This window comes from Akebia trifoliata, chromosome 10 (assembly GCF_017979445.1).
Source record: "Akebia trifoliata isolate Shusen 1 chromosome 10, ASM1797944v1, whole genome shotgun sequence".
NCBI classification, from domain to species: Eukaryota; Viridiplantae; Streptophyta; class Magnoliopsida; order Ranunculales; family Lardizabalaceae; genus Akebia; species Akebia trifoliata.
In genome coordinates, this window is record NC_141384.1 from 30753973 (window position 1) to 30774127 (window position 20155).

Below are 20155 nucleotides of genomic sequence, written 5' to 3' on the forward strand. Positions count from 1 at the left end.
TTGATTTTTTGTGATAATGATCTCCTCGCCATAGAGATCATCCTCACAAATCAACAACCCATTCTAAAACTTAAAACCCCATTTAAAGTGGTTTACAAGTTGAAGAATCGTGGACCATTAATTTTTATCGTAATTTGTAAATCACTTTTGATGGGGTTAGAAGTTTTGGAATTGGTTGATCTTTTATGAAGATGATCTCTTCACATAAAAATCAGCCCATTCCAAAACTTCTAACTCATGTAGGACAAAACGTTGCCTGCCTTTTTCGTTGGTTGTTGAACCCTATACATATATGAGGTCACTTTCATGAGTCCACGGATCCCAACCCTTCATTTGTTACAAAAAAATGTTACAATTGTTCAAAAGTTTTTCTAATATTATGTGAACTTTGTAACGAAAGTGGTAGCCAATTTATCACGCCATTTAAACCTACTTTGGGACCAATATGCCTGAAGTATTCCTTGTTGATCCTTTAGTTTTTGGTCTGCCAATTAAGTTCTGAGGTTCTTCATATCCTGAACTGATGCCAAATCTACAACTCTGCTTGAGACTAAGTTATTCACACTTGCATTGGCAATACCTCCTCCGAAGCAAGGTGTTTTGTAAGAGATTCAATTGATGTTTAATTTGGGACCAATATGATTATTCAATCATGTTAAATAATTTGCGATATCTGATAAGAATTCCATTACTCTTAAAACACGTACATAGCACACTAAGTAAACGTTGATTTTAAGACAATAAAGTACATAATCTAACATAATTTATCCATGGCTCCTGCAGATTAATAATAATTCAAAATTTTTAGATATATGAATATTTTGTATCAATGATAAAGTGCATCTCGTACACACGTATGTCATTCCATAACTCCAACGTGACAGTGGCAGCGGCAGAAGCACCTAAACCAACAGCAATGTCTTGATTTTGGCTGCAAAAATTGAAAACAACATACACTTGACTTCTCAATAATAAAATTAAAGCTAACAATTTTTAGTTATCAATCCAACTAAATGAGCACTAAAAATAGAAACTGGATTGTGGTAAAATTCAATAATGAAAATCTGTCTAACTTACGGTACAAAGGCAAAACAAGAATCATCAATGATGTAGGAACTCACCTTGGATTCAATTCTTGGATTTGTGGAATCCGATCCCTTACCCTTTCCATCCATTTTTCTCTCCATAGTCTCACCAGTTATTACTGCAACATCTGTCCCCATCTCGCTCACATGAAGAATTTCAGAATTAAAATGGGTCTGATTAGCATCACTACTCTGTACTTGTTTATCTTGATCATCAATATGATTATGAAATCCACCCCTCATCACATTAGGGGCAATGATATTACCACAGCTAATCCCTACCTCGACTTCTGGATTATGTCGTGGAGAGCCCGTCGAAGGAGTACTAGCAGCACTAGTGATGTCCCCCAGAATCCCTATTTCGACTTCTGGATTACCCTGTGGAGAGCCTGTTGGAGGACTAGCAGTACTAGTGACGTCACCCGTCACCACATTAGGTGCAACTTCTTTACCACAGCTACTCCCTTCTTCGCCTCCTGGATTACTCTGTGGAGGGCCTATCAAAGGAGTACTAGCAGCACTAGTGATGTCATCTATCACCACATTAGGTGCAATGTCATTTCCACAGCTAATCCCTACTTCGACTTCTGGCTTAGGTCGTGGAGAGCCCGTTGAAGGAGTACTAGCAGCACTAGAGAAGTCATCCGTCACCACATTAGGTGCAATTGCCTTACCATAGCTAATCCCAACTTCAACTTCTGGATTACTCTGTGGAGGGTCTGTCGAAAGAGTACTAGCATCCCTAGTGATCATGTCCATTAGTGTTATTTCAGCTTTACTCTTTAAAGTCTCTGATTGATTTTGAAATTGAAATGATTGTGTTCCTGGATTGGTGGTGGCACAACCTAAATGTACATAGATGAATATACATTAAGAATACTAAAGAACAAGTATCACTTTTCTATAGAGTATAGTTGGAGTGGTAATTAGGACTACCTTTGCTGTTGGAATGAGAGAGTATCTCTTGTTTATTTTGACTTTGATTTTGTTTGTTTGGTGGTGGCAAATCCTGATTTGGAACTAATTGTAGGGTGGTCCAGGAAGAAGGAGATATACGTTTCTTGATATGGGTGTCTTTGGTTATCTCGTCTATAACTTCCGGTGAGTTGAAGAATTCTATATCTTCCGGTCCATTTAGATTTAGTTCATTTGGTGGTGGCAAACCCAGAGATATAAGGGATACTGGGATGCAAGTGTGTTTTCCTCGATAAGTGACTTCAAAGAATGATGGGTCATCTTCGGATCGCTGAACTTGCTTTGTAGCCAAACACCATTGAGTGTTTTTACGAGTGCATCGATAGTAGCCTCTGCAAATTTAATAACCTCTTTTTAGATAAAGAAAAGATATTCAACTACATTAAAACCACAACTTTAGATATATATACACCCACCTATATTATAGATTTGAGTCATGATAAAATGACAAGCAGGTTTGAAATAGACATGTTTAGTGGAGGGGCACAGATGACAAGCAGTGTACGACCATATGAGTTGGAGAGTGAGGGGTGTCACTATTAGCTGGAAACAATAATATATGTATGTATGTATGTATGTATGTATGTGTACGCATCTTTAATTTAATGTAGTAATAACAGGTAGATTTTAAACCATGTGGTCCTAAAAGCAGCTTTAAAGTGGATGGACTCTTGGGCCATGGTAACATAAAGATGAATCTATGTTTCTTGTCAAGGGGTTGAGTTTCATTCTCTAAAGGGTTGGACATAAGGGTCAGAGAATTCAATCACGGGGCTCTATCCAATTGGCCCCACACAGGTTCTTCGGCAGCATTTGGAAGATTTTAATAATTATTGATTAAATCATTGATTTTAAAAAAATACTGTCAAATTTTTTGAAAACACTAATGATTTTTCAAAACATAATGATTTAATCGACTATTTTTTGGAAAAAAGAAAATCAATTATTTATATTTTTTTAGCGTGATAAGTGTTTTTTTAAGAGAAGCATCATAAGTGTTATTTTATTATTTAATGCATGAAATACATATATTTCACATTTTTTTATACTAAAAATATTATTATTGACCTTTTCCGACTTTCTCAAAAGCTTCCCCTCGCCTGAACTATTCTCGAACCCTAACTTTTTCACAGGGTACTAATTCAATAACTGACAAAAATGTGTTTGTTGGTGCATATAACATGTGGGTATATTTACAAATTCGTAATAAATTTCGGGGATATAACTATTAAGTGGGTGGATATATCTCAAAAATTGGTGATGTTAAAATAATATCCCACAAAACTCAAAAGTTGAAAATGGATTAAAGAAAAAATTGATTTTTAATTTTTTCAATTAATAACTAAAATATCTCCGAAAGTGGTAGTAGGTCCAAAACTTTTAATATAATTATCAAAATATCCACCCAAAAAAAAAAAAAAGAGAGAGAACTTTCAACTTTATCTGACTAGAAGAATTTTCTGAATTTGTGGTGGATCAGATATAATAAAAAGGCAAATTTACCAAAACATGCACCACATTTCGACTATTTACCAAAATGGTAAACTGTAGCAATTAATTTCAAAAACAGTAATTTTACCATTTTCGAAATTAATATTTTTACCGAAACGGTAAAAACAGTAAAATGTAATTTTTTTTATCAAAAATACCCTTTTTATTTTATGACTAAAATTACGAAAAAAATCCTCTCCTCTTTCATGTTTTTATTTAGTGTTGGGAAGATTAAAAAGAAAAGAAAGATTTAGTTGGATTTTAATTTATTTCTAAGGTTAAAATGGTAAATACATATGTAAAACAAAAAAGGGTATTTTCGGTAAAAAAAAATTATATTTTACTCTTTTTACCGTTTTGGTAAAAAATATTAATTCTGAAAATGGTAAAATTATCATTTTCAGAATTAATTGCAACAGTTTACCATTGTGATAATTAATTATGAAAACTGTACCGTTACGATAAATTTCTCTAATAAAATATGTTTGTGTAAAATTTCTTGGTCTTTATGGTGGGATTTGAGAGGTTTCTCACCTTGGGTACTTAGCTCCAAGGATGTCTTTTTGTCCATATTTCCTCCAACTGTAACCATCATCAGGAGGAGCACCTTCAAGTCCAGTCCCAGAGTAGACACGCACTTGTTCAGTCCATAGAGGCAACGTTCTCCTACAACACAAAAATCCCAGAAAATCGCTTTTAAGATTAAGAATTCTCCCAAAAACAGATTTTTCAGATAAAAGATTCAATTTTGTTTTAAATGTACCTCTTCATGTACATATCGCTTCGATTCGAATCGTTGCTTTGTCCTACTTCAACTTCCGGATTACTCCGTGGAGAGCCTGTTGGAGGACTAGCAGCACTAGAGATGTCACCCGTCACCACATTAGGTGCAATTGCCTTACCATAGCTAATCCCTACTTCAACTTCTGGATTACTATGTGGAGGGTCTGTCGAAGGATTACTGGCATCCCCAGTGATCATGTCCATTAGTATTGTTTCAGCTTTACTCTTTGATGTCTCTGATTGATTTTGAAATTGAGATGATTGTGTTCCTGGATTGGTGGCGGCACAACCTAAATGTACATAGATGAATATACATTAAGAATACTAAAGAACAAGTATCACTTTTCTATAGAGTATAGTTGGAGTGGTAATTAGGACTACCTTTGCTGTTGGAATGAGAAAGTATCTCTGGAATTGGATTGAATGCTTGGGTGCAGGAAGAAGAAGATTTCAGTTCTTGGATATCGGAGTCTTTGGCTATGTTGTCTATAAAGTCCGATGAGTTTAAGAATTCTTCATCTTCCTGTCCATTTTGATTTAGTTCATTTGGTGATGGCAAATTCAGAATTGGATGTAATGCTTGGGTGCAGCTGTGTTTTCCTTCATAAGTGACTTCCAATATTGAGGGGTCAACGTCAGATTGCTGAACTGTCTTTGTAGCCCGACATTGATCAACAAGACGACCACTGCATTGATCAACAAGAAGACCAGTGCATCGATAATAGTTTCTGCAAGTTTAAAAACCTCTAGTTAGAGAAAGAGTTGTTCTAAACTGACTTCCTTCCACACTATGCTGCGTACGTGGCAGTGTGGAAAATCATATATTTTTCCCTTGAGATTCAAGGAAAAAGATCTATGGTTCTTTGCACATTGCCACATCAGCGCAGTGTCGAAGGAAGTCAATTCGGCATTTTCCTTAGAAGAAATAAAAGAGCAAGAGTCGTCCTAGAGTGAGTGTGCAGGACACTGAATTAGAGACACTCGGCTGACATAACCGTAAATGTGTTTCATTCGAATATCAAGGAAAAACATTTCTGGTTTTTTTGACATCTCCACATCAGCTGAGTGTCTAACGAACTGTCCCGTGTAGTCATTTTAGCATTATCTAAAGAACAATGCTACAGTGACTCTGCCGGACACTGTGTTGGACACTGAGCTGGCTTGGAGGTGTGATAGAACTATTGGGTGATTTCTACTCGTATCTCAAGAAAAAGCATTTATGATTTTGTGCACACCTCCATGTCAACTTAGTGTCCAATGCAGTGTAGCGGTAAGAAGTCACTGCAACATTATTCAGATAAAATTGACCCCAAATTAATGGGTTCTATGATAGTGTTTTGGTACTCTGCACTTCTGGCCCTCAAAAGCACTTTTTGATCGAAAATTACCATATCTAATTGATGTTAAAACTGCATCCCACAAAAGCCAAAAGTGGCTCTAACCGAAACAAAAACAAAATCTTGAAATACAACTTATAATTAATAATAATAATAATTATTATTATTATTATATTATTATTATTATTATTATTATTATTATTCTTTGGGTTATTTAGATTTTAGACATGGTCTTGGATCCGGTGGAAAGTAATAAATTACCTAAATGCCTCATTTTCAACATCTTTCCAAAAGCCCCTTCATTTTTCTCCCTAAAACCCATTGTCTTCAATCTCCACAGAAAAATAGTTTTAATCTTATTTTCAACCTCAAGACGAACAATTAAGTAATTTTTTTTTCATAAAATCCAAATCAAATTTGATCTTAGATTGTAAAATCAAATTTTAGAAATAGCGTAACCAAACAAGATTCTAAATTCTGGAAATCAAATTTTGATAATTCATAATCATAATTAGGAATCAGGTTCTACAATCCGAACGAAATGCCCCCTTTATGCATGTGGACTGTGATCTGAATTTGAGATGCATTTATATAAGTTTGTTGGTGTTGGTAAGAGAGAATTCTGACCTTGGGTACTTAGCTCCTAAGATTTCTTTTTGTCCGTACTTTCTCCAACTGAAGCCATCCTCAGGCAGCCCTGTAAGTCCTGTTGCCGAGTCAACATGTACTTTTTGTGTCCATCTGGGCACCTCCAAACTACACAAATCCCCATAAATCACTTTTAATATTAAAAAAAAACAAAAAGACTATTTTATCAAAAGAATAATGTTGCAGTGACCTCAAGATTGTACCTCATATTGCACTTTTCTAAGTGTGTAGGAATAATAAATATTTTTCATCGAGATATGAGTGAAAAAGCATATAAGACTCCTACACACTTCCACATCAAGAAAGTATGATATGAGATACAATCTTGAGATCACTCGAGATCGACTCTTATCAAAATTTACGTTGAAAATTGAAAAATTCTCAAAACAATAGATCATTCATTTTAATTTTGAGGAGTGTAGTTAAAGGCAAAAGGTGCACTTAAGGCATAAAGGCTTCTTAGTGCCTAAGGCGCACATCTAAGTAAAGTAAGGCACAATAAAATTATAAAAATTAAACAGTGAAAGATAGGTTTTAGATATTTTACTATTCTAATATGTAGGAATATGATGTTTTACAAACAAGTGAAAGTATTCAACAATTCAAGAAAAAGGACAATCAATAATAAAAGAAAAAGTAGAGAGGAATAAGGAGAAAAAGAATAAGTGAAGTAAAAGACATAATAGTAGAAATAGAAGTAGAACTAGGCCAACAACATATGTTGTTGCTGCTATGGCACAACAACAACTACAACTATCAATGGGTGAGTTCAGCCCTAACCAAGCCCTAAAAAGGCAGGCTTTACCTTAGACGGACCCTATAGCCTTATCGGGCCTAATTGATTATTCCCTAACTGATTGGGCTGAGTAAAAATCACCAAACATAAAATTCCCTATTTTTTAATGGTAAAAAGTAAAACTTTTTAAATACTTATTTTGTATGTGAAAATTCTACAATCAATCTGGAAATTAATGTCTTATTTAAACAAATTAATCATTTTTAGTGAGGGCCACGCCTGGTACACCTCACCCCCCCCCCCCCCCCCCCAACTTGAGGCGCACCAAGGCGCTTGTCTTGACTACACTGATTTTGAGAGTAGTAAATTTTTGTTTTCAAAAATTAAAACATTTTAGTTGAAGTGGAAAAAAGAAACAAAATTATAGAGATTTACCTGGCAAACCCAACTGTTGCATTTTTACTACAAATACTCCCTTTAGTGTTCTGACAAATCCAAGGAAATCTTACTATATGAAGTTTGTTACTCACCACACCTCACTTTATCAAGTTTGTTACTGAGCAAACCCGGATCTACATCATAAAATTCAAATTTATGTGATTAATTTGTTACCTAACATACCTATGGGTGGATTCTAACCGCATCAATTTGTGGCATCCAAAATACATGATCTGGTGCCACAGGGTTATAAAATACAAAGTTCTAAGTACTTTTAAAAAAAAAGGTTTAATTTTCAACGTTTAATTGTAGTTTTAAATTTAGAAGTTTGTTAACCATCCATTTTCAACACCTACAATCAAACTCAAAATTTTTACTTTTGAATCTGAATTTTCCCATGAAACCTACAAGTCTGTGTTGCTAATTTTATAATCCATGTGAGCCCAACGACCCTTTGTAAGATTTGAAATCTTACTAAGTCATTGGTAGGATAATTCATAGAGTAAGGTTTGTTTGCAGGAAAAATATTTACTGTTTTAAATAACAGAATTTTTTTTTTTTTTTTTAAATGAAACCATAATTTACCGTTTTTTTTAAAGAGTTTTCCTTGAAAGATTTCTACAGGAAAATCAAAATTGTTTAAACCAAATAAAATGTACCTCTTATCTAGAGGAATCCAAATGGATTCTTTTCTTGTTGTTGGTTGAATCTCTGGGAGACTCAGTATCGATTGTTTCTGTTTTTCCAAAATTTTTTTTTTTTGACGTGCAATGAAATCTTCTGATGACCAATTCACATCCTCTGCTTTTGAGTCACAGCTTGTATTCGGCTTCGAAAGAGCCTTCTCTTGGTTTACTACTTCATTGACGATCAAAGGTTTTTCATCTAAGATTCTGATGTTCTCCATTTACAGCAGATTTAAAAAAGAAAGAAATATTGGAAGACTGAATTGGAACAATGATAATAATGATGATGAGAGACCTAAATAGCAAAATTTTCAAATTAATGGGTTCTCAGATCACACTACAACATATAGTTTATTTGAGGAAAAAAAAAAAAAAAACCAAATTTACGAAAATTCGAAATGGTTAATTATCTCTTTAAATGAATGATTACAAGAGAGAAGAACTGAAAGGAGTTATGGATAGAACTAAAGAAGGAAAGAGGCTGTGAGGCTCTGGATTCTAAGGGAAAGCCCTTTTAATGAGACAAGTTTGAACGCGTGGACCCCCTCTCGTGGACAAATTTTTCCTGAAAAAGGAAGAAAGAAAAGGCGAGGAACTTTCCACGAATCTTCAAAACTTATTCCGCGTCACTTCCCCCGGTAAAGATGAGGGATGCCTTCCGCTGAATTTGGGCGTCTCAATGGGTTGGTTCCGGCTCAGTTCCTAAGTAACTTAGAGTCATAATCATTAATATTAGTTCGATTTCGATTTTTCTCAATTTGGTCCGATTTCAAAATAAATGAATTTGAAATCGAAATCAAAATCGTAAAAAATAAGAGTACTCATCAATTCTGATTCTCAAAAATTGAATGAGAAAAAAAAATATTTCAAATCATTATAATAAAAAATTTCATTCAAAAAATTAAATTGCTATTATGTTGTGTCTTGTGCCTTAAAAATACATGCTTTTGATGGGCCAGATGGGTTGAGGCATAACAACATTTAAAAATCATAATGCAAACAAACCACATAAGAGACAAGATTGAAGAAGAAAATTGAAAAAAGAGTCGTGATTTTCTAATGCCCCCATCACGGACCCCGTAGATCATATGCCTCGGGATTCAAAAGAAAAAGGGTTAGAGTCATGTGCATCCTAAGGCAAATGATCTACGGTTTTATGATGGGGGAGTGTGTCCAGAGGGGGGGGGGGGGTTAGAAAATCATTACACCATTGAAAATTCTTTAATTTCAAGATAATTGCCACAAAAGAAATTAAAAAAATTGATTGCAACTTCATAAAGAGAGTGATCTCATTTTTACACCAATGAGCAGTTTCTAACAAATTTCATTTTCTCACAATGGGTCTATTGAAAAATTAATTTTCGTCAAAACATTTTAACTAAAATAAAATTCGCCATCCCCCCTAAAAAAATGACAAAGGAAAATTAATTTATTCCTTTATGGGTTCGTAGAGCACGAGTATCCTCTTTTAGGTTTAAGGGGCAAGAGAAGAAAAACAATAAATTTGACAAGGTATTATTGAAAAAGAGAAAAACAAATATAAAAAGTTGTAGAAAAGTTTTTGGAAAGGATGAGGGACAATCGTCCTTCTAGATATATTGTTTACTAGATATAAATCTTGAGACAAAATAATGAGATCCACATTATGTTTTATTATACAAATTTTATTTTTATTGTATCATTTACAGAATCAAATAAATACGTAAACTTCAATAAGTTTCCTTTTTTAGGTTTTTTTCCAATCAGAATGTATCAGATGATTAATGTGATACTTTAATTCTATAAGATCTTACGATTTGTCAAACATTTTTCTATTAATAATATATTTATTTTATTTTTATTACAGAATGAGCTAGGCCCATCAATGGGATCAGGCCAGGCCTGGATCATCCCTGATCCCAATAGTGTTAGCTTGTACCTTAGATCAGCCATATTCCTTGTAGCCTATGTCGACTAAGCCCTAACCTAACCCTAATAGGCTCGGGTTCCATTAAATTTTGTGTGAAAATGAATACATGTCAAGTTGGGATTTATACAAAAAAAAAAAAAAAGTTTTTCCTTGAAATTACAACAAATGTATTATATTAAGAGTGTGCCAGGGTGACACAGGATTTATGGTGATTCTCACAATTCTGACATGGAGATGCATGCATAACCATAGATGTATTTTACTCGTATCACGAGAAAACATAATCAATGGTTATGTGCACATCCTATGTCAGAATTGTGAGAATCGTAGTAAATGCCCTGTGTCATTCTAGCATTTTCCTTATATTAATTACAAAAGATGTTACTACTTGTCAGAATTTTTTTTTTGGTTTCTATCATACAATTAACCTTTATTAAGGTTCCCTTTTTTTATACATCTTGATCCTATAACACACACAATCATTATGATATATGAAAGGGATAAGTGATTTTATACTAAATTACCTTACTATTATCATAAATATAGACAATTAAATTGAAATATGCCTTATCACTATTTGTATTATTGAAGGTTTAGTGAAAAAAGTGATTATAATTAATAATTAATCCCATTGAATTTCAGAACGATTTAACTAATTTTATTACCAAATCAGGCCAAACCTCGTCCAATCCCCAGTTTGATTCGATTTTTAAAACACTACTTGAAATAGATCAATTGGTAAAACTAAGAAATTAAAAAGAAAAATAAAATAAAAGGAAAATTTCCAGATTATCAGACATCAATTTTTTATCCAACACTATCCTCTTCCCATGCAGAACCCTTCATTATGTCTCATTATCCAAAACCTCTCTATTTCTTCGGGTTTTCGATCTGGTACCCGACCCGCAATAAGATCCCACCTGAAAATTACCATTATTAAAAATAAAAATAAAAAATTAATAGAGCTCCTATTAGCACACGAACTATTATTTATAACACACCATCCATATAAAAAAAAAAAAAAACCTTAATTTCAAAAGGATTGGTGTGTTATAAGTAAAAGTTGGTGTGGCAATAGAATTTCTCAAAATTAAAATATCAAGAGTAAGGGGCCATGCATTCTCCAGTGGTGATAGTGTGATGATGCCAGTCAAAATATTTACCCAGGCCTATTAGAGCAACAGCCTAATCCTCGAGATACGTCCAATCCCCGCATATGTACTTTTCTTAATTTCTTGGATAAATCCCTAAGGGTACTATTATTCTTGATCTCTGATTGCAATTTTACTGCATCATGGGGGGCCATCTCTACCTACCTTTTGTCTTTTGTCTTTGATGGTTGTTGGAAATGAACCCATCATCTCAAGGTTGTAAATTGAAACCTAAACTTTAAGGATCTGTTTGGTTTGCAGTTCTCTAAAGTTGGATTTCCAAAGTTTAACTTTTGAAAGTTGACAACGAGATTCAATTACAACTCTAGAATTTGATTGCTTGTCAAAATTAACCCTGAAGTTATACATAACGTTTTTTTTTTTTTATCGATTATACAGAACTTCAAATTCAATACTTTTTCAATTTAGGCTTGGCTCAAACCTATGTTACATGGTTCGTCGGTTCACTCAGTTCGAATTTGGGTTCGTGGTTCAACACTTTAGAATGAATCCGGTTTGTATGGGTAAGTATAGATAATTCGTTTCTTGGTTAGATTCGGTTCCCTTGATCGGCTCACTAGCTTGGTTCGTTAGTGTGTATATATATAATTCAAGTACACAAATTACAAGTACAATTATAATCTTAAAAAAAATTCTAAATTAAATAGAAATAAATTAATATAATAATCCAAATTCTAAATATAAACAATGAAATAAATATAATAAATTGGTTCAGTTCGCCGAACCAGCCTGCTTTGATTTTTCAAACTCAATCAAAATTCGGTGGGTTCATGATTTACTTGATTTTACCCAGTCCAAACCATATCACGAAGTAGTCCAATCCTTGGTCAGGGCTAGTACCAAGGAATTGGGTAACATAGTTTGAACCACAATTGTATTGATTTATAGTTTTGTACCATCTCGGAATGTTTCGAGAAAATTTGATTTTCGCCGAAATTGGAATGAAACATTGACCTCAAAACATTAAATATTTTGATCGTTTTATAATGTTTCTGGATCATGGTTTTAGTTTTTCTCCTCACCCGACATTATTTCGAAATGAGAATTTAAATCTTAATTACTAGCTTAAACCTCAAATCATTAAAAAAAAATTATCGGAATTGTGAGTTTTGCTAAGAAATCCTACTTGTTTCCGACGAGTTTATGCATCCTATAGATGAGATCTACTTCTTGTTGGGTCATTTTTATGATTTCCCACTCATTACTACTCACTTCTGCAAAATCAATCAAATAAAACAAAAATAAGATGAAGACCCATTAGAGATTTAGTTAAAAAACCAAGAACCCATGAAGGAAAACTGATCTAGGAGACTAAAAAAGGGAAGAAAATTGAAGAAATACTGACCTTTAGATTCATAATTGGTAGTTTTGGTTTGCTTCCTATGAAGTTTATCCATGGTTTGTGGTGATATAAGATAGAAAAATTAACTCGATTTTATCTAAGAAGAAGAGAAAAGAAAATGGAAATGAGGAAGAAAAGAAGATTTAAGATTTGAAGGTTGTATGGAACGACGGGTGTAACGGAACAATCACATACAGTGTTGGTTAGTTCTTTATTGTACTGGAAAAACACTTTCCTTACTAACTTAGTAAGATTTGAAATCTTACGGAGAGTTGTTGAGGTTAAATGGATTACCAAATTAGCAATCCAACATCACAGCCCTCTAGATTTCATGGGAACACTTGTATCCAATAACAACAACAACAATTTTTTTTTTTTAATTTGAATTTGAATTTGATCCAAGGTTTTGAAATGAACTCCCATTGATCTCTCAAATTTAAAATTAAAATTTAATAGTGGATCATGTTTTTGGACGCCACAAGATAAGCTCAAACTACCTTGAGAAACATTTGAAATCTTACTAAGGTAATAAGGCTAGACGTACTCATTATACTTTATCCTTAACATTGAAATTAGTATAATTTCGATTTTAGAAATAACTATCCCCAATAAGAGATTAAAAATGAACGTTTTTAGGCTCATAATTCATTTAAATGGTATGGTATACATGACCAATAAGATTAATTAAATATCTAGGAAAATATTTTAATATCTAAAACTTAAATTATAAAAATAAAAGGACATTGTGTTGGATTGCCAATGTGGTAATCCAAACTAGCCCAACGACTCTTTGTAAGATTTAAATCTTTAAAGTAAAGGGCCGACAGACTTTAAATGTAGAGAGTGAAAGTCCTCTCTTTATTCTAACTTTTACTTTTAAAGAGTACCTTAGAAATCCTTTTTTTCAACTTTCACTCTTTAAAGTAAAGAGACAACAGACTTCAAAGAGTGTTGGAGATGCTCTTAGATGCAAGATCATTGGTGTGGGAGTTGATTTTCGCAAAAAAATCTCAAAAAATCAACTTTTGTTTCTTCATAGGTAATATTCTCTCACCAAACCCATTGAAAAATGATTTGTTTGTCAAGATGGGAAAATCCCATTGTTACTGTTTCAATTGCCACTGCCACCTAAACTGAAAGCCACCTCTCCTTTTGATATTTTCCTAAGTACAATCAAACACAATGAGCAGTTTCTAACAAATTTCATTTTATCACAATGGGTCCATTGGAAAATTAATTTTCGTCAAAACATTTTAACTACAATAAAATCCATCATTCCCTCTAAATGTGCTAACATTCTAATAATGGTTATAGTTGTGCACTAACAACAAATTATATTACGATGTAATTACATAAGAGAAAGCCAACTGGTGATTTTCTATCAAAAATCAAATACAGACTCCAATAATGACAAAGCTACCATCCATGATCGTAGTATGAGTTACTGGTTCACCTCTCTCACCAACGCCGGTCTCTCCCTCCAATCCGTCGTGCAAGCTGCCAATCCTTTTGCACTAGAGCAACACAAGTAAATGCAACAAATTAAACTTCTTTTTTATCTTTTTTTGATTGAACATGTAAAAATTTTTAATAATTATGGACTGCAAGTAAAGAGCTTTGTTTTGATATTTTTTATTTAATGAAATCAAGCCACGACAAAAGCAATTATACAGTACATTTTGAACTACAGGTTCCACCCAATGCATTTAAAACCTAACTAGCAAGATCGACTAGAATTAAAATATATATATAATTAAACAATGAAATGATAAGGAAAAAACTTGGATAACTCAGCATAAGTTGGCAGAGGATTTTGGATAATTATTAACTTTCTTATACAGGGATTCATCATCAAAATACCATATCATCTCCTTCTGTGTTGTCTGAGAAATATTATTCTAGTAAGGTACCGAAACAAGGTACATATAAACTTTTTATAAGAAAATTGTTTGAAGTAAGTAAAACCTTGTTTATATAGCATATATGTCTTATTTAACACAAAAGATAAATGTATATTTTTTTTCTTAAGCTAAATAGTTTAATGTATCTACAAGACATTGTTTTTCTAGGTCTTGCTATGCTCAGTTGATACGTCTTATTCTGTAAGTTAACCAAGAGGCATGAACAATACTGAGACTTTAAGGGCTTAGACCCATAGCTCAGTTGGTTTGACACATTGCAAAGCAACTTTGTGGTCCTGGGGGTCAATTAAAAAAAAAAAACGAACTTAAAACCTTAGTACCTTGGAGCCAGTTGGGCTTAAGTCTTCCTTGCTAATCTGATAGTTTTGGACCATTTGGTTTGCCACTTAAGTTTTTCAGGTTCTTTATATCCAAAACTGATGCCAAATCTACAACTCTGCTTGAGAGAAAGTTGTTCACACTTACATTGGCAAGGCATGCATACGTCCTCATAAGGTACAACCCTTGATTGATGGGAAATTGAAACTACAGATAAAATCAAATTCCCCATCTAGTGTCTTGGATGATGGGCTGGCATTTGTGTGTTGATGGGTGGTTTCGGGATTTCATGTTTGTTCACTTTCAAGGGCCTATGCCAAGTGGTCTAGTTATCAGAACTTAAAAACTGCTATCAATTGTTGCATGAAAACTATTTTATTTAACTGTTTGAGTAGAAGCAAAAACACTATGCACAGCTCTAATAGATCTCAAAATTTTAACTCAGAATATTCAAAAAGAAAGATAAGAAAAAAAAAAAAGCATCCCCTTGTTTTGAAGAGTTTCAACTTACTCAGTGTAACACGCTTCGCATGAATAGTACAAAGCATTGCATCTTCAAACATCTGAACCAAATAATCTTCAGCCGCCTACAAAAATGGTCACCCCATTGAATGTAACATGTGTCTATGTACATTATAATAAGGTATAGCAATAACATCTACCTACATCCAATCAATAATTCCAACATAAAAAACATAAAAAATTGGAGGTTTTTGTGCAGATAATGAAATGTTGTCATATGGCTTTTGAATGCAAAACTAAACTGGTAGAGTTCACCGAACACTACAAATTGTACCCGAAAATAAAGCATTTTAAAATCCTACAAATACATTCAACGGATATACCTCTAAGAAATTATAAATGCCCATATAATTTCAAAAGAACTACGAATGCAACATATGTTTGACCTAAAATAAAAACACAGTAGCAACAACAAGCTATATAATGCAATCAAAGCCATGATCAGTCAAAATCAAACATTCAAGTAAAGATCAAGGTTTGAGAGTCAATCTTTTCTAAACAGAAGAGAGTTTTTTTTCCCCTTTAGCCTAACCAAGACTATGCTGCTTAGGTAGCACACAATTAATCAAGATTTTTTTGTCAATTTCATGGATTTCTATACTGACCATCGATTTCTCTTATGAGTCTTGATTGCCATACTTACGTTAGGATGGTACCAAGTGTTGTCAGGAGCGTGAACAATAACAAAAAAATTAATTTTGGAAAATCTAGGACATCTGGAAAATATTTGAATTTACCATGGCAGAGATCCAAATCATATTAGCAATTTGCTGAAAGCAACATGGTCATCCTCCTTCCATTAGAACTCATGCTGCAAAATCTACTAGTGGTTCAACATTACCAACTTAAATTGAAACCCATGGTGCAAACCATAACTGAGCCATCTCAAGGGGGATCAAAATCAGAAAACAACAATGAGGAGGGGTTTGGTTATAGGAGGGGGGGGGGGGGGGGGAGAGAGAGTTGGGGGAGCAAAACTCTGGTTAGGTGGGAATAAGACCATATTTAAAATTACTAGCATCTACAACAAGGACACCTTGAAAGGGGCACAAGAAAGAGGGAGAATCTAAAAGAGAATCTAAAAAATTTGGCAAGAAAAACAGTTGCTCTATTTTTCACGCACCAAACATGAATAACTTCCAAAAGGTTGAAATTTTTTTCAAGGAGATAAGAATCTTGCAAGATTCAAGTATAAGTTATAATGCTATTTCCATTGACCATTGATGCAAGAGTGTCACAGGACAAGACAATCCTAATTTGAAAATTTATTTAAAAGATGGCTAAATCATAATATGGATGATAGATTTGGAACAAGCATAGAAGCAAAGGCTATGGAGGTCCCAAGATAGTCATGAAAAATACCAGCCCAATATAGGTCTAGTCAATCTTGTGGGGTACATAGGCATAGATTTGGGCATGATGCCCTAACATAGACCAAGGTAAATACCATTGAAAGTATGAAAAACCAAGACAAAGTTGTGTCAAGATATAACATCCTGAACAGAAGATACAACTAACTTACACATGATTAAGATTGAACAAATTGAGACCAACCCAAGCACAAATTTTACATCACTCCTTTGTTTTTTGAGTGTAAGATGAGGTTGAACCCACAACCTCATGGCTGCAATGTAGAAGATCAATCGATTCATCTATAGGCTCGAACACATATTTGACATCAATTGCAGCATCCAATAACTTCTTGAACACCAAATCACTCTAAAGATGGATGAAACAATTAACTAAAGCTGACTTCATTGACATATAAAGTACCAATATTACTCAACCATTCCATTTTTATTCAACTATAGTAACTGAAAACCACCAATAAAGAAATCACACATGTATCTTATAGCTTAATACCTCTTGAAGTGCAACCAAAGCTTCAGCGGTCCAACGACTAACTACCCTGCTGAAGCCATTACTAATCTCCCTTACCTAAAATAAACAATGAGGATCTTTAAAATCAAAGTTACAAACACAGCGCTATCGCCAAGATTAAAACCCTAAAAGCAAACAGAGTAACAGACACCAAATACTTTAAAGCACATATGTTACCAAAGAACTAAACCCAAAATTTATTAATTAAATAATAGATACACCCAATGCTGCATTACTACTGTCTCTATACCTAATCACAAGAACAAAATCAATATAACTGAAATAAATTTCCTCAAGAAAGTATTTTGTCTAAAAGTTAACATTGCAAAGCATTTTGGGGTTCTAAAGTAATTTGACTTGCTCTAGCTTAAATTAAGACTATAAGTCATAGTTCAAGCGTGATTAACACTTAGTAACTGATATAAACCCTAAAATGATAGATCGAACTCTCTAATTAGATTATTCTACAAATAGTTCTGGTTCTGGATTCGAAATAAGCTTAAAACTCACAATTCTGATGAAAGGGGCTGCTGGTATGAGAAGCTTCCAGTTTTTCTGAAAATGTCGAATCTCACGAAGAGCCACTGTTCCTGGACGAAAGCGATGGGGTTTGCGTTTCCTTTGTGGTGGTCGTGGTGGTGCCTGTAATTAATCATTCACCAAAAATGATCTATCAATTCCAAAAAATTGGGAGAGAGAAAGAGAGATCGAAGTGAGGAGTTGGAGTACCGAACTAGGGCCAGGAGATGCTGAGGTTTCTGCGGCTGATGCTATTAGAAGAAACGATAAGGAGTTAGGGTTTTGGAGGAGAAAAAACCATTAGAGAGGTTGAACTAAATATTGGTGAGACAAAATCACAGAGAGAGAGATCTGACCAGATGGTGGGGCGGTTCGCCCCTGGCCTCGAGACCTTTTGGCGGGATGTTTGGTCCTCGCCATTGATATTGGTGGCGGAGGCTGAGAGAGAGAGAGAGAGAGTTTCGACTTGCTTGTTTTCAAAATGAAATTCTAGAGAGATTATTTCCCGCTCGATCTGTGATTTGATTTAGGTTCTCTCTTGTTGTCTTTGCTAGGCTCAACATAACGGTTGAAATGTTAGACCATCTCCAGTCTCCGCTGATGGTTTTAAAACTCAGTTTCACATCTCGTCTCACCCATGTCAGATACCGAGTCAGTTTAGACGAGTTTTCTGATAGAGAAAAAATGAACTTGGGGTTTTAAATCTCATCCTATACATTGACTTGTCCGTCTGTCTTGTCCATGCCCCGATACTAAGACTACTCGGGCCAAACGTCTTCGTCTCGGACAGGTTTTGATATCATATCTCCAATGCTAATGTTAATTTGCCTCGTAGAAATTCTATTTTTCAAGAATCTAAATGCATAAAAAATATCATATTTAACCCATACATCTCCCATGTTTCTTTTCAAAAGAATGTCATTGAGATGTTTCAGGTGGTAATTTGATAATAAATATTAAAAAAAAAAAACTAATCCGAAAAAAAGTATCTTTTCATTTGTTTGGATGGTCATTTAGTAAAAAAGAATAATTAAAGACACATTTAGCAAATTATGAGATGAGATAAAATCAATGTCAAAATAACATCTATTATATTTGAGACACCATTTGAGATGTGCATTGGAGCGCATATCTGAGAGACTATTTCAAAATTTGGAATTGGCATCCCAATTTGAGAGATAATTGGAGATGTTCTTAGGGATTCCCTAGTAATGCTCTTAGGTTACTTCGTTTTTTCATTTTTTTTATTTAAAAGAAAGTCATGAATATTTACAGGGAAAAATTGTGAATCTTTTCAAGAGATGCTATTGGCACCCTCAACTTTTACTTATAACTAAAGTTGAGAATAATTGAAGTTGGGATGCGAATAGAAGCTCTCTCTCTCTCTCTCTCTCTCTCTCTCTTTTTTGTTAGATTTCTAGTTTTTGGGTTTGAGATTTTATATGCTATTAATTAGAAGCTCTCTCTCTCTCTCTCTCTCTTGTTAGATTTCTAGTTTTTGGGTTTGAGATTTTATATGCTATTAATTAGAAGCTCTCTCTCTCTCTCTCTCTCTCTCTCTCTTTTTTGTTAGATTTCTAGTTTTTGGGTTTGAGATTTTATATGCTATTAATCAGAATAGTAAAAACTACTTAAATTGTTTGAATGAGTGTTTTAATCTTTGATTAGGGTGTGATAAATAATTTAAGATATTGTTGTGTAATGAGTAAAAGTTGGGGTGCCAATAGCAGCTCTCTTGTTTTTTAATCTTTTTCTTAAATTATTCAAGTAATTCGTAGATGATTCAAAGAATAGCTAACTATGACTATGTAACTATGACTATGGTTGAGTCATGGTCTGGGTTGTGGATCCGGGCCCATTTAATCTTTAGCCGAGGTCCGGCCCCTTTACGGTTGGATTGTACATTTGTACCATCTTTGGGAATAATACTAGGGATCTCCTAAGGAATACTGTCCTCCTTAGATCTACACTGTTGGATGGTCCTCCATATATATGGAGTGGAAGCCTTGATTCCATCCAATGGTGTGGGAACTAATGCAATAGTAGTCCAACAGTTTAACATCCTCCCAATAGAGGAAAGAAGTTAAGATTTTGTAAATAGTAGATCTCACCCTCATGCCTACTTTTCTGGAGGGCCAACATGAACAGCTTCACTAAAGATACCAGTGTTACAAACATGATCCTGACCATTCAATTGGCCAACAGCAGAAAAATCTTCACTGATCCAATGGATGAAAATAAGTGAATTTCATTAGGGAGGGACAAATCAAGAATAAAGCTTATTGCATTTTGTGATACATGCAAACAAACACTTAACCATCAAAAAACATTCGATTTCGAACAGTTCTTTTTATCTGATTTCCATAATAAGGGATCTCCCTTGGTGGGTTC

General features: G+C 34.0%; 2 protein-coding genes across 4 annotated transcripts; both read right to left on the bottom strand.

Annotated features, from left to right (window-relative positions):
• Window positions 1-708: 708 nt before the first annotated feature.
• On the bottom strand, window positions 709-8625 carry LOC147393830 (uncharacterized). Of its 2 annotated transcripts, none has more exons than XM_086456613.1 (8): window positions 8153-8625; window positions 6299-6427; window positions 4716-5020; window positions 4315-4624; window positions 4086-4217; window positions 2022-2392; window positions 1122-1930; window positions 709-931 (listed from the first exon to the last, which is right to left on the bottom strand). In XM_086456613.1, exons 1-8 carry the CDS (start codon window positions 8398-8400, stop codon window positions 860-862), a joined length of 2376 nt encoding a protein of 791 aa, XP_086312739.1. In that variant the 5' UTR covers window positions 8401-8625; the 3' UTR covers window positions 709-859. The 2 variants fall into 2 exon arrangements, with proteins under 2 accessions (XP_086312739.1, XP_086312738.1); XM_086456612.1 differs by having other exon boundaries at window positions 4716-5062.
• A 5146-nt stretch (window positions 8626-13771) lies between these two features.
• On the bottom strand, window positions 13772-19125 carry LOC147393831 (histone H3-like centromeric protein CENH3). Of its 2 annotated transcripts, XM_086457157.1 has the most exons (6): window positions 18121-18761; window positions 17975-18015; window positions 17756-17887; window positions 17228-17302; window positions 15354-15429; window positions 13803-14116 (listed from the first exon to the last, which is right to left on the bottom strand). In XM_086457157.1, exons 1-6 carry the CDS (start codon window positions 18182-18184, stop codon window positions 14061-14063), a joined length of 444 nt encoding a protein of 147 aa, XP_086313283.1. In that variant the 5' UTR covers window positions 18185-18761; the 3' UTR covers window positions 13803-14060. The 2 variants fall into 2 exon arrangements, with proteins under 2 accessions (XP_086313284.1, XP_086313283.1); XM_086457158.1 differs by lacking the exon at window positions 17228-17302 and having other exon boundaries at window positions 13772-14116; window positions 18121-19125.
• Between the last annotated feature and the right edge of the window lie 1030 nt (window positions 19126-20155).

What these genes read in the sequence shown, in the direction of transcription:
- LOC147393830 (XM_086456612.1), bottom strand. Translation starts at nt 8,400, where the DNA reads ATGGAGAACATCAGAATCTTAGATGAAAAACCTTTGATCGTCAATGAA. An exon ending in AGCGATATGTACATGAAGAG is followed by an intron (nt 4,218 to 4,314) that starts GTACATTTAAAA and finishes TTTGTGTTGTAG; the next exon opens with GAGAACGTTGCCTCTATGGA. An exon ending in ATCCAAGAATTGAATCCAAG is followed by an intron (nt 932 to 1,121) that starts GTGAGTTCCTAC and finishes CAATTTTTGCAG; the next exon opens with CCAAAATCAAGACATTGCTG.
- LOC147393831 (XM_086457157.1), bottom strand. Translation starts at nt 18,184, where the DNA reads ATGGCGAGGACCAAACATCCCGCCAAAAGGTCTCGAGGCCAGGGGCGA. An exon ending in GCGAACCGCCCCACCATCTG is followed by an intron (nt 18,016 to 18,120) that starts GTCAGATCTCTC and finishes TTCTTCTAATAG; the next exon opens with CATCAGCCGCAGAAACCTCA. An exon ending in CAGCCCCTTTCATCAGAATT is followed by an intron (nt 17,303 to 17,755) that starts GTGAGTTTTAAG and finishes TGTTTATTTTAG; the next exon opens with GTAAGGGAGATTAGTAATGG.